The sequence below is a fragment of the Tachypleus tridentatus genome, chromosome 10 (genome assembly GCF_004210375.1).
Source record: "Tachypleus tridentatus isolate NWPU-2018 chromosome 10, ASM421037v1, whole genome shotgun sequence".
Lineage (NCBI taxonomy): Eukaryota > Metazoa > Arthropoda > Merostomata > Xiphosura > Limulidae > Tachypleus > Tachypleus tridentatus.
This window is the reverse complement of record NC_134834.1, coordinates 97,611,771-97,636,898: the sequence shown is the minus strand read 5'-3', so window position 1 is coordinate 97,636,898 and position 25,128 is coordinate 97,611,771. Positions and strand designations below refer to the sequence as shown.

Genomic DNA, 25,128 nt, shown 5'->3' with positions numbered 1-25,128 from the left:
CCATTTTGAGACAGTAAAGCTTATTTTTCTGTTACTTTCAGTAAGTTTAGAACACCATTTTGAGACAGTAAAGCTTATTTTTCTGTTACTTTCAGTAAGTTTAGAACACCATTTTGAAACAGTAAAGCTTATTTTTCTGTTACTTTTAGTAAGTTTAGAACACCATTTTGAAACAGTAAAGCTTATTTTTCTGTTACTTTCAGTAAGTTTAGAACACCATTTTGAGACAGTAAAGCTTATTTTCTGTTACTTTCAGTAAGTTTAGAACACCATTTTGAGACAGTAAAGCTTATTTTTCTGTTACTTTCAGTAAGTTTAGAACACCATTTTGAGACAGTAAAGCTTATTTTTCTGTTACTTTCAGTAAGTTTAGAACACCATTTTGAAGCAGTAAAGCTTATTTTTCTGTTACTTTCAGTAAGTTTAGAACACCATTTTGAGACAGTAAAGCTTATTTTTCTGTTACTTTCAGTAAGTTTAGAACACCATTTTGAGACAGTAAAGCTTATTTTTCTGTTACTTTCAGTAAGTTTAGAACACCATTTTGAGACAGTAAAGCTTATTTTTCTGTTACTTTCAGTAAGTTTTGAACACCATTTTGAAACAGTAAAGCTTATTTTTCTGTTACTTTCAGTAAGTTTAGAACACCATTTTGAGACAGTAAAGCTTATTTTTCTGTTACATTCAGTAAGTTTAGAACACCATTTTGAGACAGTAAAGCTTATTTTTCTGTTACTTTCAGTAAGTTTAGAACACCATTTTGAGACAGTAAAGCTTATTTTTCTGTTACTTTCAGTAAGTTTTGAACACCATTTTGAAACAGTAAAGCTTATTTTTCTGTTACTTTCAGTAAGTTTAGAACACCATTTTGAAACAGTAAAGCTTATTTTTCTGTTACTTTCAGTAAGTTTAGAACACCATTTTGAAACAGTAAAGCTTATTTTTCTGTTACTTTCAGTAAGTTTAGAACACCATTTTGAAACAGTAAAGCTTATTTTTCTGTTACTTTCAGTAAGTTTAGAACACCATTTTGAGACAGTAAAGCTTATTTTCTGTTACTTTCAGTAAGTTTAGAACACCATTTTGAGACAGTAAAGCTTATTTTTCTGTTACTTTCAGTAAGTTTAGAACACCATTTTGAAACAGTAAAGCTTATTTTTCTGTTACTTTCAGTAAGTTTAGAACACCATTTTGAGACAGTAAAGCTTATTTTTCTGTTACTTTCAGTAAGTTTAGAACACCATTTTGAGACAGTAAAGCTTATTTTTCTGTTATTTTAAGTAAGTTTTGAACACCATTTTGAGACAGTAAAGCTTATTTTTCTGTTACTTTCAGTAAGTTAAAACACCATTTTGAAACAGTAAAGTCATGTCCTTTGAAGGGCTAAGAGGATGTATAATTTTATTACAAAGTAAAGTAACTTTTATTTATTTCAAACGAGTGTAAAATATGCAACTACCTTAAAGTTAAATTTTAGGGTTCAATCCTTGTAGTAAGCGAAGCATGAATAGCTCATTCAATACTTTTTATCTTTAACAACAAACGTATAAATGACTTGATGAAGATCATAAAAACGCAATAAATTTCTGGAGATTTTTGAACGACGTGAATTATATCCTAGGATAATGAGAGTAAAATGTAAAAATATCGAAGAGAATCAATTAATGATATAATACAGTCTACGTTCAAAACTTTCGTCTATAGGATCCAAACACATTTAGAATAAAATTAACTATAGTCGCTTGTCTTCAGTCGTAATTATCGTACGTTATCTATTTTGATCAAAACATTACCTACTAATGTTGAAATATCGTTAATAGACGTTTAATCTAATTTTGACTCACTGAGTATCTTTATACGAATGCTAAGTTGATGATTGCTTCACATGGTAAAGGTGCGTACGGATATTTTTGATGGGACATTATATGCAACAATAATCAAGGCATATTATTTTCATAGGTTTGGATAGCTATCTTGGTAAGTGTCATTGTTACGGCCGTTATACTGAGTCTTCTAACAAAAATGAGCTTTGTTCCACAGTCAGAAAACTGGACAGTTAGCCAGACAATTTGGTATTTCTTCGGGGCTTTAACACAACAAGGTTTGATTTTTGCGCAATTTTGTTACCTTTTCCTCTTTAAAAAAACAACACCATTTTTAAAGTTTCATTCAAATCAAATTAGCATTAATGAAAATATTCATTAGTAAGGTACTAAATTTTAAAATGTATTGAACTTTTATAGTGTCATATATTTATTTTATGTAAATATTAAAACTTACTGCTGTTTTCGCAGTACCATACGCTCACCTTAAATATATTTTCTAATGTAATATATTTATTTTGATGTCGATTCTTGTCTCAGGTGGAGCAGAACATATTCCACAAAAAGGTACTGTTCGTATGGTCGTATCGGCGTTTTGGGCATTTGCCATTATTATTATGGCAGGTTTCAGCGGAACACTGACATCCTTTATCAACGTACCTGGATTTAACAAAGCTGTAGACAACATTCCAGATTTGGTTCAGAAAATCCAAGTTGGTGAATACAAAGCTGGAACAGTGGAAGGCTCTTCTATATTGAAGATTCTTTCGGTAAAATCATCCTTGGTTTGAGTTGTGTAACAATATATATTACGAGAGAATTAGAAGTTATAATGCTTTAGTGGTTCATCACCTGCTTTCCAATAGTAAGAAGATACTAGACAGAAAATATATTGCAGACATAGACCTAACTGGATTGATTAACAGACTTTTACAGTAAAATAGGACATCTTATTTGTTCATACTTTTGTAAAGGGTCGGATTCTTTTGAATTATTCGGTAAACAATGCTGTACATAACATTTCCGATATAGTACAAAAAATGTAGCCACGATAATGTGAAGTTGGAACATATGTTATTGGACTAATTCTGGTGCAATCTTCACGTTAATGATTTCAGTTAATCAGTAAATTAAAATCGTTTTCGTATAAGCTGCTTAATGTGTGACGAAATGATTTATAATATACGTTCACTAGCTTCAACAACAAAAATGTGTAATATAATTAATAACGATACTCACTTTACTCTGTACTCTCGGCTGCAGGAAATGTAGGCTTAGTACATAGAAAATACATCACAGTTTGAATGGCGGTAAATCGACACAAGAAGTACTTAAGTTTCTCTATCAACACTTTAATTCTCTATTACATACTTTAGAAGATTTTCTCACACAGCCCATGTAAAACGTAGGATGTGAAAATTTCGATACTTTACGCCCAAAACACGAAAAGAGAGAAATTTTTATGACAACTTTACGATTTACGCCTATAGTTGAAAGTGAAAATAATGATTTCGAAGTCTGCAAATGTTTAATAAATAACCTGTGTTATTTTCGGTCGCTTACACGTCACCCACGTAGCTTATTGATGCAAACATTGGAGAAACATGGTTAAAACACGACTCAAGTTTAATATTAAGTTTATCAACTAAAAGGTCAGAGGTTAATAAACTTATCTTTCTTTAGTAGAACGTAGTGATGGATCAAATACAAATACGAAAACGAACACAGTAAAAAAGCAACAACTAAGCATTAAAATACGAATAGTAATGTATAGAAATGTATTCATGAGCTCTCCCCAACGTCACAGTATAGAAATGTATTCATGAGCTCTCCCCAGCGGCACAATATAGAAATGTATTCATGAGCTCTCCCCAGCGGCACAGTATAGAAATGTATTCATGAGCTCTCCCCATCAGCACAGTATAGAAATGTATTCATGAGCTCTCCCCAGCGGCACAGTATAGTAATGTATTCATGAGCTCTCCCCAGCGGCACAGTATAGAAATGTATTCATGAGCTCTCCCAGCGGCACAGTATAGAAATGTATTCATGAGCTCTCCAGCGGCACGGTATAGAAATGTATTCATGAGCTCTCCCCAGCGGCACAGTATAGAAATGTATTCATGAGCTCTCCCCATCAGCACAGTATAGAAATGTATTCATGAGCTCTCCCCAGCGGCACAGTATAGAAATGTATTCATGAGCTCTCCCCAGCGGCACAGTATAGAAATGTATTCATGAGCTCTCCCCAGCGGCACGGTATAGTAATGTATTCATGAGCTCTCCCCAGCGGCACGGTATAGAAATGTATTCATGAGCTCTCCCCAGCGGCACGGTATAGTAATGTATTCATGAGCTCTCCCCAGCGGCACAGTATAGTAATGTATTCATGAGCTCTCCCCAGCGGCACAGTATAGTAATGTATTCATGAGCTCTCCCCAGCGGCACAGTATAGTAATGTATTCATGAGCTCTCTCCAGCGGCACAGTATAGAAATGTATTCATGAGCTCTCCCCAGCGGCACAGTATAGAAATGTATTCATGAGGTCTCCCCAGCGGCACAGTATAGAAATGTATTCATGAGCTCTCCCCAGCGGCACAGTATAGTAATGTATTCATGAGCTCTCTCCAGCGGCACAGTATAGAAATGTATTCATGAGCTCTCCCCAGCGGCACAGTATAGAAATGTATTCATGAGCTCTCCCCAGCGGCACAGTATAGAAATGTATTCATGAGCTCTCCCCAGCGGCACAGTATAGAAATGTATTCATGAGCTCTCCCCAGCGGCACAGTATAGAAATGTATTTATGAGCTCTCCCCAGCGGCACGGTATAGAAATTTATTCATGAGCTATCCCCAGCGGCACAGTGGTATGACTTAGGACTTACGACGTTACAAACTGGGTTTTGATACCCGTGGTGGATAGAGCACATTGTGTAACTTTGTGCTTAAATACCTCTGATGCTAATCAAACACTCAACGGGGGCAGAGAATGCTAAAACACTCAGGTATAGTTTGGCTGGTTGAGACAGAGCAAGAAGGTTTATCATGAATCTTCCAATCATCTAGATGGTTGTTTTCTTCAGGAATGCAAGGACCATCAAGGAAGATGTTGCCCTCTTCTGTATCTTCTGAAGACGAGATGGCTGACATCTTGGAGACAGAAACTAAAGAACTTACTTCTGTTGTAAGATGAATCTCTTTTGCTACCATTGTTGTAGGATTATTTGTTAAGGAAACTTTCTTAACCTCTTACTGCTGGACAATTCGATTTTATCCATAGAGCATAAGTCTAGTGAAACGCAGTGAAGTTTAAATCCAATGTTACAACTCAGCAGAAGACACTTCATTGCTCGTACTGAGTCACCCAGGCATGATCAGATTTCTTCGGTTCAGAGACAAGATTGAAAGTGTATCTGGACTGTGTGATGTTATTCAGAGTCATCAGCCTAACACGACTTACATAACTGGAGATAACAGTGTTCTGACTTTGGAGGAAATATATTGCCTCTTCAAGAGGTATCACAGTTGTCATCAAATCCGTAAGTTCGGTCCGATCATGAAAAGTAAGGTTTGATGTACCAGTATATAGCTTATCCCATTTCTTCTGGGAATTATTCAATAAAGACTTAATTATCTTAACACATTGTGGACAGGTCACGACTTTACTCGTGTTTCATCTAAAATGTTAAAACGTTTAGTTTGAAAGGAGTCGGACACGTTTTATGCTGTTACGAACGACTATTATTTTTCTGATTTTTCCTTACAATACCCATTCTCGCAGAAAATGTAATGTGTTCAGTGAAGATGAGATAATTACTGAACTATATGGTGACAATTTATCATATATTCCAAAGAAAGCTGAATATTCTGATGTGTATGTGCTTGTGGATCATTCTAACAGTAATTAGCTATAGTGATGTTGTTAGACCTACAAAGATGCTTAAAGTTAAATTGTGTTCTCAACTGGTTTTGAATCAGAAAGTGATGATGGTTCTACAAATGTTTCTATTAGTGTTTTTCTGTTATGATAATGATAATTGGTCAGAAATAGATATTCCACCAAACATGGAAATACTTAGAGGAAACCCAGGAGTTACTGTAACTCCATCTGAACCTGAAACTATTGCTGCTGTTTACAAGTCCAATGTTTGGTGAAGACTCGTTTGAAACGTTTTGCCAGGAAAAACAAACTACAAAGAAACATAAAATGTCATATAAAGGACTTCAATGGTCTGAAGTTACATCTTCAAACATTAAGAAATTCCTAGGCCTACTAGGAATTCTACTAATGAGACAGACAAGGAAATATAACTGGAAATATTATTGATGAATAGACCCTCTTTGTATTAGTCCAGTATTTTCGCATACGATAATTTTGTTTGTTTGTTTTGAATTTCGCGCAAAGCTACATGAGGGCTATCTGCACTAATTGTCTATAATTTAGCAGTGTAAAACCAGAGAGAAGGCAGCTAGTCATCACTGCTAACTCTTGCGCTACTATTTTATCAACGAGTAGTGGGATTGATCGTCACTTTATAACACCCCCACGGCTGTAAGGGCGAACCCCTTACTCTCAGATTATAAGTCGAGTGCCTTAACCACCTGGCTATGCCAGGCACAGCATACGATGAGCCAAAACAGATTTGAATATTTTGGCATTTCAATGATAATCAGAAAATGGATGAATCTTCAGGCAGGCTATTCAAAATTGAACCAGTGTTGGATTACTTCCTCAGTAAATTCAGAATACCATATAAGTCAAAGTAACAGTTCTCATTGAATAAGGGCATGATTCAATGGAAAGGACATTAAGATTTCGAACATGCAATTCTGTAAAAATTGTAAAATATGGCCTGCTAGTGAGAATGGTGTGTGAGAGTGACACAGGTTATATTTGAAACATGTAGATTTATAGTGTTGAGCGTAAAATATATATATATATAAAACTATTCTTTCAGTTCTTTCTCCAATCTTGAATTGTGGCACCAAGTATATCAGAACAATTATTACACCATTCTCAGGAGAAAAGTAATACTTTATCTGATAAATTATGGTCTTTTGTATTCATATGTAACCTACAAAGTCCTAAATCAATAAAAAATAATAAAATATAAGCATTTCCTCCTTTCTGTGACAAGAGAATGGATTACTGACAAAGAGAAAGAAGTCTCGCTGGGACTAGAGTGGAACGGTTCGTCATCTGAAGGTACATGGAGAGTCCCACAAAAGGATCTCTCATCTGAAGGTACATGGAGAGTCCAACAAAAGGATCTCTCATCTGAAGGTACATGGAGAGTCCCACAAAAGGATCTCTCATCTGAAGGTACATGGAGAGTTCCACAAAACGATCTCTCATCTGAAGGTACATGGAGAGTCCCACAAAAGGATCTCTCATCTGAAGGTACATGGAGAGTCCCACAAAAGGATCTCTCATCTGAAGGTACATGGAGAGTCCCACAAAATTATCTCTCATCTGAAGGTACATGGAGAGTCCAATAAAAGGATCTCCCTGAAAGACTGTCTCGTGACATGAAGCACCGTAGTTCTGTGCTCATTTCAACTACAGAATAAAAAGAAACTTCCTACCACAGCCTGCCAGAGTTTGTACTGCCCATATGGAAAAAAAAGTAAAATGCGATATATGTGCAAATTCTGTGTGTTTCTATTCCATATAGAAAAACGTTTTGCAACATACCACACTTTAAACATTTACTAGATGTCTTCATGTACATATTCAGTAATAATAATAAATAACATAGTTATAAACAAAACAACGCGTCAGCCTCCTTACAAAATCAATGTTTTAAAAAAATGGCACACAAAGACGCTCTGCACAAAACATGAATAAGCTCGTGACTAGTCTGAAAAGTGTTAATTTCCGAGTTCCATCTTGTTGGAGTTACCTACTGAACTCTGTCCTCTCCCTAAAGTAGTTCAGTTGTTTGTGTTGATTGTCTAATGTAGGTTATAATGGCTGATGCTTTGGAAATTACTTCCAGCAGTGTTCCAGTTTTTTTTTCGTGTCACCCTTGACAACAAGCTATATGTGGAAAGAGAAAGGATCACGCTTAAGAATAAATTCGGATAAGTTTTCCACTGATTTGGATTCATCCAAGAGTTCATCTTGTAAGTCACTATCTAGAGATGAATATCACCATCTCTCACACTAGATAGTGTTTGTGGTTCAAAGCCCGGCAGGCAGAAAGCCTTATTCATGCTAGCTATATTATCAGAGGTCACACACAATATCTTGTTGTTGATGTTAAAGCGGTTTATTATTTCATCATATTATGCTGCTGTCTTATCAGATGTGTGACGCTCCTTAAAACGCCGACATGCCAGCACGACCAGTCAAGTATAAAATTAATAGTGACTCCAGGAAAGCTGCGCATTTATCTGCTACTATGGACATCTTCAACGACATCCATGTTGGGTACAAGTTACGGTAGAGAGATGAGTTTGTTGAACTTATTCAAACTCCTGCCAACACCTTTTTAAAAACATGGTAGATAGTCACTTGCCATCAAACCCACAGATGGTTCCTAAAAATATATACTGTGGTTTGGCATTCATCATCTTAAGGAATAATAACACTCTGCACGAGGCTGGTGGACCTTTCAAATTATCCGCATGCAACATAATAGTGGAGCTGGAAGCCATAAAGCGTATTCTCTTCTGGACTGCTGAAAGCAAAAACCACAACTATAATGTACTGCTAATATCATATGTGTGGCTAACTCACAGGCAGTAGTACTCCGTGATATTCAGAGTATGTGGTCCCAGATTAAGAGCAGAAAGCAGCTCCTTGATAAAAGTATATATAACCTAAGTGTACGTGCCAGACCGTGCAGAAATAAAACTAAATGAGGGATTTAACAAACTTACTTTATCAGATACATTACAACTCTAATGGTAGGTTGTCGATCTTGTTTTCACTACCAAGGTGAAACCGAAAATCATGGAAGGTCTTTATCAACATTTAGAGGGAATAAGGCTGCTGAAAATCTAAGTTTTATTGGAAATTAAAACACGTGGTAGTATCACTGTTGATTGAAAACACTTGCTAATTTTACTGTTGGTTAACAAACACATGTTAGTGTAATTGTAGGTTAAAAATACGTGATCGTCTTATTGTTGATTAAAAACACGTAATAATCTCATTGTTAACCAGCAATATTGCACGTGTTTGTAAACCGATAATAAGAGTATTATGTGTTTGTTGACAACAAGTGGTAATTTTATTGTCGGTTTACAAACACGTGCAATATTAATTAACCCGGAGACATATCAAAGAACCCAAAATAAGGGTTGTTTTTAAATCAAGATAGTAAATAATAACTTCATAGACGACAAAGATACATAAATTAAAGAATGGGCTACAAAATTACCAAGTTATATATTTTTGTTTATTTCGAGAAGATGGCGTTCTGAGCTGTTGTTCCATGTTGTATGATCTGAGGAAGAGTGCTAGCTCGACTCGAAATAAAGCTTGGCGATTTTGTTACCTGTTTTTCAAATTTCATTTAAAGGTGAATTTTCAACAAATTTAATAATTACCTTAGAAACTGTACTTTGGTTAGGTATAATTCCTGTGTGGTTGCCATATTTTTAAACACTTTAGTTTTTGAGTAAAAATGAAACAAAATATGCGAGTCCTCGAACTCAAGTTCCTCTCGGTCGTTCGGCTGTTTCCGTGACGTTTTACAACTATGACGTAATAGTTGCCAAATACGCTTCGTTGCGCGCCGACCATTTTGTTCCTTTCAGTGCTGGTGTTTTATGTAAATCTATCAATGCTTTTTTCGGATTACATACTTTGTGAGACTATTTTTGTCTTGATATTGCTACTTAATGTTTATTTTGTGATAACATGGTTTACTGCATTGCTTATGGTTGTAAAAACGGTTCGGCATGGGGCAAAAGCTTCTTTTCGTTTCCGTGCAAGGAGAAGGAACTGGCAAGGTGGCGACAGTGGGTGCGGATGGTCAATAGGAAGAACTGGACACCTTCACACCATGCAAAACTTTGTCAAGATCACTTTAAACGCTCATATTTTGTGTCGGATTTCACTGTTTTGGATTCCGTGAGTTTCAAGCCAGGCAGGTTGAGACTGAAAAAGCCATCGGCAGTAGACAGGATCGTTCTCACCATCTTGTTACGAGTCATAAATACCCGGTACAATGATTGTGGAAGATGCTTAAAATTGCACATGAAATAATACAGACCATCTATGTTGTCGTGATTTAGGCTTACCATTCTTCCACTGGAGGTATGACCGACTCGCAACTGGCCTGGGCGCTATCAGTATCACTCACAGTTCCGCTACTCTCGCTCGTGGAACTGTCCTCATCACTAGAACTTGTCATATCTGTGTCAAAAGTAACTGTTCTAGGTTCGTTCAGAGTAGGTTTGAATTGATATGGTGCTACTCAACACTGTTAAGAACACAAAGTCAAAACAGACTCCGCCTCTGTTTCTCCGTATGCACTGGTCATGTTTATTTACATTCAACGCGCTGGCGTTGGCGGTTTGTTAGGCAACTGTTACGTCACAGTACTTTTCCTAGCGGCATACATAAAAACTAAAACGTTTGGATTACCGCTCGGAAAGGGTTCTTTCTGCACCAAGTTTATGTTTCATTTATTAGCACATATTTTTTATAAAAAATATGAATCTGCAAAATTAATCAGTATGAGTAGTTCTTTTGATTGCAAAGTTTTCTTTTTTCTGTAAAATTCACCTTTAAACCAAAGCGCCCTGAATAAGATATAACAATAATTTGGTAATATATTACGTCAAGTCTCGAACGTAAGAATGTGGAAAGAACATTAACTAAATGTTTTCATCTGACAGTGGTACGTCTTGGTTAAGTTTTTTTTAATTATACATACTGTTACGTATTACAATTTCAAATATCCTAAGACTGGTTTAAATGATAATCTAAATTTAGAAGTGAACTAAATATGATTATGTAACATTGTCCTTTATACAAGTTTTTGTTTTCTTAAAGAGTACCCTCAGCTACTACCGTGGACAGTGGAGCTTTTAACAAATACATCTTAAAGAGTACCCTCAGCTAGTACCAGCTTTTAACAAATACATCTTAAAGAGTACCCTCAGCTAGTACCAGCTTTTAACAAATACATCTTAAAGAGTACCCTCAGCTAGTACCAGATTTTAACAAATACATCTTAAAGAGTACCCTCAGCTAGTACCAGCTTTTAACAAATACATCTTAAAGAGTGCCCTCAGCTAGTACTAGCTTTAAACAAATACATCTTAAAGAGTACCCTCAGCTAGTACCAGCTTTTAACAAATACATCTTAAAGAGTACCCTCAGCTAGTACCGTGGACAGTAGAGCTTTTAACAAATACATCACGAGAACTAACAACCTCAATACCAGCAAATTCTCTTTAGCAATAGTTTAATCTCTCTAAATATAATAAACGTATTTGCAGTTTTGTAGTTAATCTATCCTGTCCTAATAGAATCACTTTCCTAACAGGTTTCAGAAAAGGAATACTTGTGGTGTGTGTTATTATAACATATTTTATCGTATCCTATTTTATTGTTGAGTAACAAAGAAAAATCGAGTTATTACATCACATTTTACTAGTAGTAAAAAGATTAACTCGAGTTTTTATATGATATTTTACTGATGGGTAATAAAGCTAACTCGGGTTATTATATCATGTTTTACTGATGGGTAACAGTGCTACTTCAGTCTATTATATAATATTTTATTAATGGGTAACAAGTCTGATTGTAGTTATATCATGTTTTACTGATGGGTAACAGTGCTACTTCAGTCTATTATATAATATTTTATTAATGGGTAACAAGGCTGATTGTAGTTATTATATCATGTTTTACTGGTAGGTAACGAGGTTATATTTTACTGATGATAATATTGTTAACTTGGTTTCTCTGTTCTATTTTACTGGTGGGTAACATATATATCTCGAATACTTTATATCGTATTTTACTGATGGGTAACAAGGTTAACAAAACTACTTTCAAGGAGATAATTTTAAATAGTTTGCTCCAACCCTTATTGTTCTCTATTACAGGATGTTCATAGTTTTATAATGCTTCCTCTAACCATTTTTATTCTCTACCGAAGGATGTTGATAGCTTTCTATTGTTTGCTCTAACCTTCATTGTTCTCTATTATAGGATGCTACCCAAGGTTACCTCTTTAATATTGGACAGGCCATGAAAGCAGACCCCAAAAATTCCGTCGTTCGTTCTATTCAACAAGGAGTTAATGAAACGATTTATCGTAATTACGCACTTGTTTTCACTAAAGCCCCGATGGAAGCTGAAGTGGCAGCTCTCGGTATAAGTCGCTTCCGCTTCTCCACCGACCAGTTCTTTTCTGCTTACTATGCCATAGCAATACCAACTGGATCTCCGATGAAAGAACTGCTAGATGTGTTGTAAGTTGTATTTCAACTGTTAAATGTTTATTCAGAAAATCCAAATCTCAGAAGGATTGTTATCAGTTAATCAATTATGTGAGATCAAATAATAACAATCAAAGTGTCACGGAACTACCAAGGACTTTGTTCAGTATAATTTTATCATTAGTATTCGAAAGAAATAGCCATAAAAAACACAAACTCTTGTACAAGAATACGTGAGCCACACGTTCACCCACACAAGTTGTATAAGAATGATCTTCAGTTACACGTTACTATACGGTCTTATACCTTTTAAGAAAGTGAGATACCTCATAAACTTCATTTCTTCGTTTTTCATGTTCGTTTATCCAGGGATTAATTTCATTCTGTTCTGAGTTGGGCTAACGATTGTAAGTGTCAACCTTTTAAAACGTCTAATGTCCATTTGAAAGATATTTCTTGCTAGAAACTTGTGTGTGGGTGTGTATCCGGTTTTTCATTAGTAACTTCATCTTAAATTGTTCATTTGTTGTCCACGTTAGTTGTAGAAACGTTTGACTGAAAATTTATTTTAATATATTAAAATACTTTTTTCAAGCGTTAAGTAACACACACACTCACACAGTGTATTTATTTATAGAGAATCGGCCCGGCTTAGCCATGTGGTTAAGGCGCTCGACTCGTAATCTGAGGGGCGCGGGTTCGAATCCCCGTCGCACCAAACATGCTGGTCTTTTTAGCCGTGGGGGCGTTATATTAGTATGTGAAAAATATTTATTCGTTGAAAAATAGTAGCCCAAGAATGGGGTGGTGATGACTAGCTGCCTTCCCTCTAGTCTTACACTGCTAAATTAGGGACGGCTAGAGCAGATAGCCCTCGTGTAGCTTTGTGCGAAATTCAAAAACAGACAAACAATCTGGAGAAATATTACAATAATAATGTAACAATCTTAAGCAATCTGTTTTTAAATGATAGCATCTCAGCTTATTAAAATAAATGCAAAAAACTGTTTCTACATCTGATAATCCATCAAGCCATATCACAGTAGTTAACGTACTCAACAAATATATGTAATCCATCAAGCCGTATCACAGTAGTTAACGAACTCAACAAATATATGTAATTCATCAAGCCATATCACAGTAGTTAACGTACTCAACAAATATATGTAATTCATCAAGCCGTATCACAGTAGTTAACGTACTCAACAAATATATGTAATTCATCAAGCCGTATCACAGTAGTTAACGTACTCAACAAATATATGTAATTCATCAAGCCGTATCACAGTAGTTAACGTACTCAACAAATATATGTAATCCATCAAGCCGTATCACAGTAGTTAACGAACTCAACAAATATATGTAATTCATCAAGCCATATCACAGTAGTTAACGTACTCAACAAATATATGTAATTCATCAAGCCGTATCACAGTAGTTAACGTACTCAACAAATATATGTAATTCATCAAGCCGTATCACAGTAGTTAACGTACTCAACAAATATATGTAATTCATCAAGCCGTATCACAGTAGTTAACGTACTCAACAAATATATGTAATTCATCAAGCCGTATCACAGTAGTTAACGTACTCAACAAATATATGTAATTCATCAAGCCGTATCACAGTAGTTAACGTACTCAACAAATATATGTAATTCATCAAGCCGTATCACAGTAGTTAACGTACTCAACAAATATATGCAATTCATCAAGCCGTATCACAGTAGTTAACGTACTCAACAAATATATGTAATCCATCAAGCCGTATCATAGTAGTTAACGTACTCAACAAATATATGTAATCCATCAAGCCGTATCACAGTAGTTAACGTACTCAACAAATATATGTAATCCATCAAGCCGTATCATAGTAGTTAACGTACTCAACAAATATATGTAATCCATCAAGCCGTATCACAATAGTTGACGTACTCAACAAATATGTGCATAATACCAAAGGACGCCGACTTGTAAGGCTTTTTCTTGAGATCAGGAATGTATTCTTTGTTTGTTTTGAATTTTGTGCAAAGCTACACGTATCAAAACCCAAATTTAGTGTTAAAGTCCTCTGACCATTAATTCACAACCAGTGTTTCTCGTTATTCAGTGACGAGAAAATATCACAAGTTGAAATTATCCAGAAAGTTGTCGCAACGTTTATCCTTTACTAAGTTGTTAATAAAATGTTTAAGTTCGACCTTAGAATTGAAACAATATTGGTAGCCGCAGCCTAACGGATCATAATATGCATTTCGTTTTTTGGTTGTTTTTTTCGGATACAAATTTTTAGCTTCTAGACCCATCTCCTGAGAGATTTGAGATCTAATTACAGCCGCGGGTATTGAGAATTTCATCTTATTAAGTGTAGGATTTAGGAGCAGATATGACGCGGGAAAAACGTTTAAATGTATTAATATTCATAAAAAAAATTCCGCAGTGATCTGAACTATCTTCTAGTAAACAAAGATGTTACAATATTCAATGAATTAATATGGTTTTCGAAAGTTGTATTTGGAATTACGTATAAGGTATGTTCATTGTGAATACCTAAATTATTTATTTTATTATAAACAGTGTCTTTAAATGCATGGAAGCTGGATTGGTAGAGTTCTGGAAAAACAGATTTTGGATAAAAAATACTATCAAGTCGTTTTTTTCCAACAAGGAAGCAACGCTACCAGCTGACACAAAAGTTCCTGCTCCGGTCTCTGTAACGGACATGCAAGGAGCCTTCATCATTTTAGGAGCTGGTTACATATTAGGGATTTTCTGCTTTTTTTCTTGAAGTCATAATTGATCTGATATTAAATAAGAAACATGTTGCCAAAACTAAAGAGACCAATAATTTTCAGTGGTAATTTATTAAACTTTACAGAATACTGACGTTTATTATTATCAAAAGTAAGCTTGAAATATTACACTCATAGAAATACGACAGTTTTCTGTAAACTTGCCTAATCTTACGTTTAATGTCACTGCTCAGCTAAAAGAATGCATCTGTGCAAATAAGGTGATAAATGAAATACGGCAAACAACAGCTATGCTTCACTTCACCACTTAACAACAATTATAAAATCTGTTGAATATCACTTCACTGCTTGACAACAATTATAAAATCTGTTGAATAGCACTTCACAACTTAACAACAATTATAAAATCTGTTGAATATCACTTCACTGCTTAACAACAATTATAAAAAATCTGTTGAATATCACTTCACTGCTTAACAACAATTATAAAATCTGTTGAATATCACTTCACTGCTTAACAACAATTATAAAATCTGTTGAATATCACTTCACTGCTTAACAACAATTATAAAATCTGTTGAATATCACTTCACTGCTTAACAACAATTATAAAATCTGTTGAATATCACTTCACTGCTTAACAACAATTATAAAAATCTGTTGAATATCACTTCATTACTTAACAACAGTCATAAAAATCTGTTGAATATCACTTCACTACAGCATAACAGTTATACAAATGTTGAATATCACTTCACTACTTAACAACACTTATACAAATCTGTTGAATATCACTTAACTACTCAACAACAGTTATACAAATCTGTTGAATATCACTTAACTACTTAACAACAGTTATACAAATCTGTTGAATATCACTTCACTACTTAATAACAGTTATACACATCTGTTGAGTATCACTTCACTACTTAACAACAGTTATACAAATCTGTTGAGTATCACTTCACCATTACAGAACAACAGTATTAGTATTTGCAAGTAGAATATATGATAAGGTAATTAATCGATTAGTACACCACGTCAGTAAGCTTATGGATTTACAAAACAAAAATGCAGGGTTTGGTCCTCGTGCTGGACACCGCAGATAGCCCAGTGTGGATTTGTTTGTTTATAGTTTTATATGATAGAGGTTGCCATTTACATATTTGCGAATAACAAAATCCAAAAGTTATATGGATAATTATTCTTTGGAGGATGAATAGTTATTGTCGTCTAAGTACCATCATATAATAGCTATTATTTGTTTTTGAAATATGCAGTGACCCCACACTGATGTGGTGATTAAGTTTCCAAACTGTATATTTACAGTTAACAACAGCTCTACTTTTTACATCTGGATGTATATAATTAAACCTATTCAACAGAAGCTTGAGTTGACCCTCTCCATTATATTCTAATATTAATTTTTCAGAATATATTTACAACACCTCAGACTTAAAATAGCATGAAATACAAAGATAGGAAAAGGCCACTGTTTATACAGGTAAGGGTAAAGTTGTAGCTATGGTGTATATGGATTTTCAGAAAGCTCTTTACATGACTATTACATGAAAGACTTGTAAAGTTTACGGACGGGAGAGCAACTGGATGGGAAAAAAAAAGCAGATGGTTGTTATAAATGGAGTTCAGCCAAACTGGATTAATGTCACAAGTGGAACTTTGTTTTACTTACGTCAGTCACATAGTTGAAGAAAGGATCAATAAATTACTTTGTAAGACAAGGTTTTCCTTTAGAGAAACCTTGTTGAAAATCCAATAAAATTCTAAACTTTGCTTAATGACTTTTGAAAGGATTTTTATCAGACGTTCCAAAACTTTCACCACAACTAATATAAGAGGCATATAATTGCTAAGTGAAAATATAGTGTAACTGGTAATTACTGGCTTCAGTGTGTTCTGTTATCATAACGATTCCGTAAAATTAACTTTAAGTTACAAAACTTTTTGAATACTTTAATATAAAGTGATTTGAAGGCATACAAATGAACATTTAAGCAATTTCACCATACCTTGTCAAAAGCCGCAAGCTAATATGTTTACTCTTTAAAGTAAGTAAACATGATCATTATGCCTGTCAAACCGTGTCCTGGTATATTGTTTTTCAAAATACCTATGAAAGTTGATACAGGACAGTTCATAAACGGTACTAATGTTCATAAAAGAAATTGCTAAAGCTTGCTAGATGGAGTACTTATGATTCATTTATGTTTCAAACTATGCTAAACGTTTGTTTTAGACTAAAGCCACATTTGGGACATTTGCTGTGTCCATCATGGAGAATCAAACTCTGAATTTCAGCGTTTTAAATTGGTAGTTTTACCGCTGGTAGTTGAATATCCCAATTGGATGACGTGCTAAACGTTGTTGAAGGTCCGTATTCTGAGAAACGGTTACTAAGAACTGGATGTTGTGGGGTGTGTGTTTATACCAGTTATTTACTATCAGTACTGATAAATTCATATTACTTTTATATTCTTTACAATAAAGTTTACTTTGTGTTTAACATGTTTTTTTTCCAACCCACTCAAATTTACTGCCTCTACAACATCCGAAGGCAACTCATTCCATAGGTCAGCTACCCTGTTTGAAAAATAAAATTATCTCAACAGAAGACGACTTCTACTTTGCCTATGTCTATGCTTTGGTCCACTAGTTCCGTAATTCGTATTAAAACGTTGATACATCAACACTATCACTTCATTTTACAAACTTAAACACTTCAATAAAATCCTTCTAACTCTTCTTTTTTCAAAAGAAAACAATTTTAAGGATCTTAATTTATCTTCATATGACCTCTACAGTAAAATTATAACCTCTTTAGAATTGAACTAAATATTTCTGTAGATACAACCTACAATGCTACTTATCCTACCACTAGCAACAACACACTACTTGGATGACGTAAGAGCTGGTCAACCTTGTTCCTACCACTAGCAATAACACACTACTTGGATGACGTAAGAGCTGGTCAACCTTGTCCTACCACTAGCAACAACACACTACTTGGATGACGTAAGAGCTGGTCAACCTTGTCCTACCACTAGCAACAACACACTACTTGGATGACGTAAGAGCTGGTCAACCTTGTCCTACCACTAGCAACAACACACTACTTGGATGACGTAAGAGCTGGTCAACCTTGTCCTACCACTAGCAACAACACACTACCTGGATGGCGTGAGAGCTGGTCAACCTTGTCCTACCACTAACAACAACACACTACTTGGATGACGTAAGAGCTGGTCAACCTTGTCCTACCACTAGCAACAACACACTACTTGGATGACGTAAGAGCTGGTCAACCGTTACTTCAAGATCCTTTTCTTTTATGACGCTGTTAAAGTTATTCCAATACAAATTATAATTCGAATTAGGATAACCCACATGCAGTATCTTGCATGTGTAATAAATAAAGCCATCTGACATTTATTTTCCCAATTCATTAAATAATCCAAATCCTTTTGTAAAACATCAGCATCCTCTTCACAGCCAGCAACATCCAAGACCTTTACAATCAGCGAATTTAAGTAACTTATTGACCATTTCTCTATATATGTCACTAATGTTAAATCATTAAGAGCAATGGTTCTAAGATTTAGCCTTGAGATATACCACTTGCAACATTAATCTGGTTTGACTGAACTCCGTTTATAACAACCCTATGTTGTTGTTTTTTCCATCAAGTCACTTTTCTATCCAATTAGTTAGATTTTTCTCCACACCTGTAGAGTTAAGCTTCTTTACAAGCCCTTTGTGTGGAACTTATTCAAATGCTTTCTGAAAATCTAGATAAACCAAATCCATACTTTTGCCCTCATCTACATATACAGTAACATTTTTAAAGTGCGTCAAAAGATTAATAATGCAAGAATTTCCTATAATAAAACCATATTTACTATCTGATAAAATTCTAAATTTTGTTATGTGATATTACAGTGTATCTTTGTCTCCAGAACTTGTCCCACAACTGGTGTAAGACTAATAGGCCTATAATTACTGGGACAACTTCTGTTACCTGCCTTGAAGATAGGAGTGGCATTAGCTAATTCCTAGTACTTGTCTATTGTTCAAGGACTTACAATCCATTCTTACAAGTGGCTCACATATCCAATCCTTGACCTACTTTTAAACCCTTAGGGAAATATTATCTGGCCCAGGGGACTTATCATTCTTTAAACTTCCCAATTTTATTTTAATGAGCTCAGCATTTATAAAGTTGTCTTGTTCAACTTTGTTTTCATCTATCAAATATTCAAGATGAATATTGCTTGAGTCTTCATTAGTAAAAACTGAAGAAAAAGCAGGACTTAATAACCCAGCCATTTCATAACACTGTAACAAAAATTTTACTTTTTCTTGTTCCTGGACAGAAAGTGTTATTTCCCAATTGCTTATGCCTAAAGTAAATGGAAAAGACCTATTTTTCTCTTCAATCATTGCTTTTGTGACCTGGGTAATAAAATTTTCAAATTTACCCATTTTCCAGAACATTCAGGTAGATTCAGTGTTGAGTAGCTGATAAAGAATCTTCTTGAACTTACAAGAATTTTCAAGAACTTTCTAGAATGTTGTAGAACTTAAAAGAATTTTCTCAAAGCTGTGCTACTCCATAACGGGAATAAGTATCCGTCTCTTCCCCTGGCACATTTGGTGCACCTCAAAGAGGATTACAACAATGTTAAGACCTTGCTAGAAACCTTGAAGTATGATGAGTATGGCTGGGAGGTTATCGGAGACTTCAAAATGGTTGCATACCTGATGGGTTTCCAAGGAGGCTTTACCAAATTACCCTGTTATCTTTGCCTTTGGAACAGCAGAGACTCTGCAGCGCCCTACAACAGGAAGCACTGGCCACAACCGATCGAGTTCTCTATGGGGAGGCACAATATCAAATGTGAGCCACTAGTAGACCTCCAGAAGGTGTTGTTCCCACCATTTCACATAAAATTGGGCCTTATGAAACAGTTTGTCACAGCTCTTGATAAGGAGTCTGCAGTCTTAAAGTACCTTCGAAGCTTCTTCCCTAAGCTGTCTGAGGCAGAGGTCAAAGTTGGTGTCTTCGTTGGACCACAAATAAAGAAGATCCTGGAGTGCACAGAATTCCCCAAGAATTGATTTTTGATTAACCTGAGAAGATCACTTTGCTCCACATTGCTTCAGTCCAGCCAGCATCTTATTTGTTCCTGTTGAGCCTCATCTTGTTCTTGTCTTGGTTTTTGGTTGTCTTGCTGGGAGAAAATCTGAAAACAAAGAACGAATGGTGTGCACGGTGAAATGACTTCTGAAGTTTTCTGCTGTGCAGTTTTGAAATGTGCAGACAACAGTCGTCTCATTCTGCAGTGTTATACGTTTCAGAAGACTATCTTCAACTGTGGTAAAGGCTTTATTTCTCATTCTGCAGTGTTATACGTTTCAGAAGATTATCTTCAACTGTTGTAAAGGCTTTATTTCTCATTCTGCAGTGTTATACGTTTCAGAAGATTATCTTCAACTGTTGTAAAGGCTTTATTTCTCATTCTGCAGTGTTATACGTTTCAGAAGACTATCTTCAACTGTTGTAAAGGCTTTATTTCTCATTCTGCAGTGTTATACGTTTCAGAAGATTATCTTCAACTGTTGTAAAGGCTTTATTTCTCATTCTGCAGTGTTATACGTTTCAGAAGATTATCTTCAACTGTTGTAAAGGCTTTATTTCTCATTCTGCAGTGTTATACGTTTCAGAAGATTATCTTCAACTGTTGTAAAGGCTTTATTTCTCATTCTGCAGTGTTATACGTTTCAGAAGACTATCTTCAACTGTGGTAAAGACTTTATTTCTCATTCTGCAGTGTTATACGTTTCAGAAGACTATCTTCAACTGTGGTAAAGACTTTATTTCTCATTCTGCAGTGTTATACGTTTCAGAAGACTATCTTCAACTGTGGTAAAGACTTTATTTCTCATTCTGCAGTGTTATACGTTTCAGAAGATTATCTTCAACTGTTGTAAAGGCTTTATTTCTCATTCTGCAGTGTTATACGTTTCAGAAGACTATCTTCAACTGTGGTAAAGACTTTATTTCTCATTCTGCAGTGTTATACGTTTCAGAAGACTATCTTCAACTGTGGTAAAGACTTTATTTCTCATTCTGCAGTGTTATACGTTTCAGAAGATTATCTTCAACTGTTGTAAAGGCTTTATTTCTCATTCTGCAGTGTTATACGTTTCAGAAGACTATCTTCAACTGTGGTAAAGACTTTATTTCTCATTCTGCAGTGTTATACGTTTCAGAAGACTATCTTCAACTGTGGTAAAGACTTTATTTCTCATTCTGCAGTGTTATACGTTTCAGAAGACTATCTTCAACTGTTGTAAAGGCTTTATTTCTCATTCTGCAGTGTTATACGTTTCAGAAGACTATCTTCAACTGTTGTAAAGGCTTTATTTCTCATTCTGCAGTGTTATACGTTTCAGAAGACTATCTTCAACTGTTGTTATTTCTTCTCCTTCCCTTCTGCTACTCCACATAGTTTCTGTATATCCCTTCATTTAGTAACTCACAGTATACTGATTAAATTTTATTCTTCTAGTAACCTGCCTTGTTAAAAGTCCTTCACTCAAAGAAACATTGACTACTTTGTACCTTCGAGTTGACTCGTAAAACCTGCCAGTGATAGTATTACATACATGTTATAACAAATGGCCCTCTCATCGGGCTTTCAGTAAGAATCTATATATATAATCAATAAACAGCCGAAGCACTACCCACATATCCTATTAAGTTGCTGGTTTAATAACTATATAATACTTTATCATGAATGAAAATATTTCCATCTTCATGCATCAGGGCCTCGAAACAGATGTCTCTTTCAAAGAAATTGAGTGGTGGAATAAATTTTTCACCACTGTAAATCCATCTAGTATAAACCTCAAATTCTGAACCAATACTAAAAAATAACTGTACAAAAATACTGTGTCTAAATATATTCCTTTCACTGTGGTATTCATTGTTACAATAAGTGATTCTAGGTAATAAAGATAAGGGTAAAAAGTCAATCGGAAAATAAAAGACAAAGAAAATTACACAAACAAGTAAACAAAAAACTTTTCTAAAACAGTATGAATAACAGCTGAGCTAAGCCTATCTATTTGATAATAAAAAAGTAAAATGCTTATTTCATAATTTATGTTATACCATTCTTAAATCATGACTTTTTTACCTGTTTGTGTCATTTTTTTGCTTTTTTTACATTTTTCTCTTTTTCCGATTGACTTGTTTTCCATTATATGTTTTTTTTACTCTTGTCCTTATTACAGTCAGTGATACTACGTACGTCATTGCAAAAAAGATGGATATAAAATACAGGGCAATACCAAATTATCTTTGGTATTTTAAAATGTAATAACTATATAGCGAAGGAATTACAACCTGCAGTCCTTAACATCTTGTACCACCAAATGAAACATTTTATTAACAAGTTAATAGAATTGTACGCATGCACCATTAATAGCTTTTGGTAAGCCTAACCGATATTTGATTTCATTTCACATTCACTGTTAGGTCTACGATTACAGTGGCGATGTCGTTCGTTGTCCTGATGTCTTGCTGTAGGTGCGAAATATCATTAATGTATCCCATACTTCATTCTTTTACTGGTGTATGTTATTACTGTGCGCTACAGCGACTGACGTGGTCTCTGCAAGCCATTGAACCTCTTCTTCCTTTTTTAACGTGGTAACACAATCAATTAGCGTGGAAAAGGAAAACATGAGAATGAACTGTTCAATTGGACTGTAAGATGTTGAATACTTTATTGTTTTATTTCCTTAGTTTATTTGATTATTAAATTTTAGAATAGGAAAGATAATTTTGGGCCATTCCGTATACTGAAAAAAACATATTTTAACAAATAGCAGTATTTTGAGAATAGGAACATGAAATGTATCGTAATATTTACTTCTTTGTTTATATTTGTGTGGAACTTTTATATATTATTTTTACTAACGCACTATTACTGAATATACGTGGATAATCGTAATAGAAAATTTTGCAATAATGATTTCTGTCACAATCTTTAGTAAAATACCATTGAGAGCATGTGATGTAGGCCACGACTGTTGTTTTTCTAAAGTAACATTAATTATAATCTTAAAAATATATATCGTTGTAAGTTTCAAATATAATATTTAGCTGTTATTTATATTACTTTACTTGAAATAAATTCAGTTAAAGTACAACCTTAATAAACACGTTAAGGTTGTGTAACAAAATAGTATTCAATGCGAATGACAACCTCGTGCAACATCTATGTAAACCACTCTTGGTTTTACGTTCTTCTTATAGCAAAGCTACATCGGGCAATCTGCTGAGCCCACCGAGGAGAATTGAACCCCTGATTTTAGCGTTGTAAATCCATAGACTTACCGCTGTTTTTCATAATGTTTAGAGTAATATATTATATTATTAGAAAAAACCAATAATATGATAGTTTACTTGACGGATTCAATTATAAATTCTGAGTGTCAGTGGTTATAGCGCTCGACAGTCATGTGGAAATCTCGTGTTCAAATCACAATCGAGTTTAAATCTTAACATATAATTTTATGGGACAACATAGAGCCTATTGGTACATCTCGGCTGTTCCATAGTATACACTAAATTACCCGGTAAATAATAAAAACAATTCTTAAATTCAGCCCTTGTTAATTTATTATTATTATATTTACAATATAATATTTGGGAAGTTATAGATTAAATCAATAATATATCTAACGTTTATAATATCCAGTTTAGTAACGCTCCTTTGGTCGGTAACCTTCAAATGGGCTCAGTGGTTTGTCTCAAGTGAAATGGATATTTCAATAATTATTTTAGATGATTAAATCATCATGCTCAGAGTTAGATATAACAATATAAGGAAAAGCACAATAAAACGATAGTTTACATTTGGTACTTAGATTATCTGTTAATATTTAAATACAACAGCTGTGCAGTGGTTGAAGCGCTCGACCATCACGTGGGAATCTCGTGTTCAAATACCACTCTAGTCAGGATTTTATGTTACATTTATTTATTATACTTCTTATCAAGATCTTTGAATGTGCAAAGAATGTAAATACAGTTACAGATTAAATCAGGAATCATATTGTATTGGATATAAATCAATCGTGCAACACAGTACTAAAGCAGCCTTAGTAACTCAGTTTATGCTGTTATAACTTACAGGATAGGTTGTAAATAAGGCTAAATGTATTTTATTGTTAACGTTACATGTATTGTTAGTTATAATAAATTATTAAGTTTCGAAGTTCTATATAATTACAGATAAACTTTAGTGTGAAATTAAAGTAGTGATAAAAATAATATTGGTTCTTAAATGTTTGGCTTAACAGTAACAATGTTAACAATATATATTAAGTATTTATTTTCAGGCTATAACAAAATACAATGGTTAAACGTTCACAGTTTGTTATGTGTAATGGATGCAATTAATGGGTTTTATCTGGGAACTCAGGACAAGCATGTAGTTTTTGAAGAAGCTATTAATAAAGATGTACAACATTTATGTAGTGTTTATAGGTTGGAAAAGGTGGAGGTTATTATAATTAAAGTAGAGGAAATAGATAAAGATAAGTGTAAATTGTGGAAAACGGCAGCAGGATTTCAGGATGAGCTTAAACTTTTATATTTACGAGATACACCAGTTAACAATGACTTTCAAGGAGTTAGAAGAGCACTATAAGGACTAAAAGTGGTGAATTTAGTTACAATAATCCTGTTATATTGAAAAACTTCAAACCTTCTTGAGACGAGGGAAGAAAAATAAAAACAAAATGTGGATGATAAAGAGACTATAGTTAAAGGTGATTCCTCGATAAGACAGTCTGTAGGGTAAACAGGGAGAAAATAATATTAGGCTACCAAGGGGCATAGGCAGAAGATGTAACTGACAGAGAAGCAGATATAATAAAGGGTGCTAGCAGAGATGCAGTTTTTGTGGCGCATGTAGGGGCTAATGATGTAGAGAAACGTAGGTCAGAGGAGGTAATTAATAATTACGAGGGGTTGATAAAGGCATTTGGAATAAAATTTCAAAACTTGATTTTGCCATCAGAATTAACTGTGGGGATGAAGTTATA

General features: G+C 34.5%; 1 protein-coding gene across 1 annotated transcript; it reads left to right on the top strand.

Annotated features, from left to right (window-relative positions):
• The first annotated feature begins 1,880 nt into the window (after positions 1 to 1,880).
• Positions 1,881 to 24,731, top strand: LOC143228420 (glutamate receptor ionotropic, kainate 2-like). Its single transcript, XM_076459683.1, has 5 exons — positions 1,881 to 2,101; positions 2,364 to 2,593; positions 12,004 to 12,266; positions 14,813 to 14,988; positions 24,421 to 24,731. The coding sequence occupies exons 1-5, from the start codon at positions 2,023 to 2,025 to the stop codon at positions 24,729 to 24,731; spliced, it is 1,059 nt and encodes a 352-aa protein (XP_076315798.1). The 5' UTR covers positions 1,881 to 2,022.
• Positions 24,732 to 25,128: the final 397 nt, after the last annotated feature.

What these genes read in the sequence shown, in the direction of transcription:
- LOC143228420 (XM_076459683.1), top strand. Translation starts at nt 2,023, where the DNA reads ATGAGCTTTGTTCCACAGTCAGAAAACTGGACAGTTAGCCAGACAATT. An exon ending in CGGGGCTTTAACACAACAAG is followed by an intron (nt 2,102 to 2,363) that starts GTTTGATTTTTG and finishes TTCTTGTCTCAG; the next exon opens with GTGGAGCAGAACATATTCCA. An exon ending in AAAGAACTGCTAGATGTGTT is followed by an intron (nt 12,267 to 14,812) that starts GTAAGTTGTATT and finishes TATTATAAACAG; the next exon opens with TGTCTTTAAATGCATGGAAG.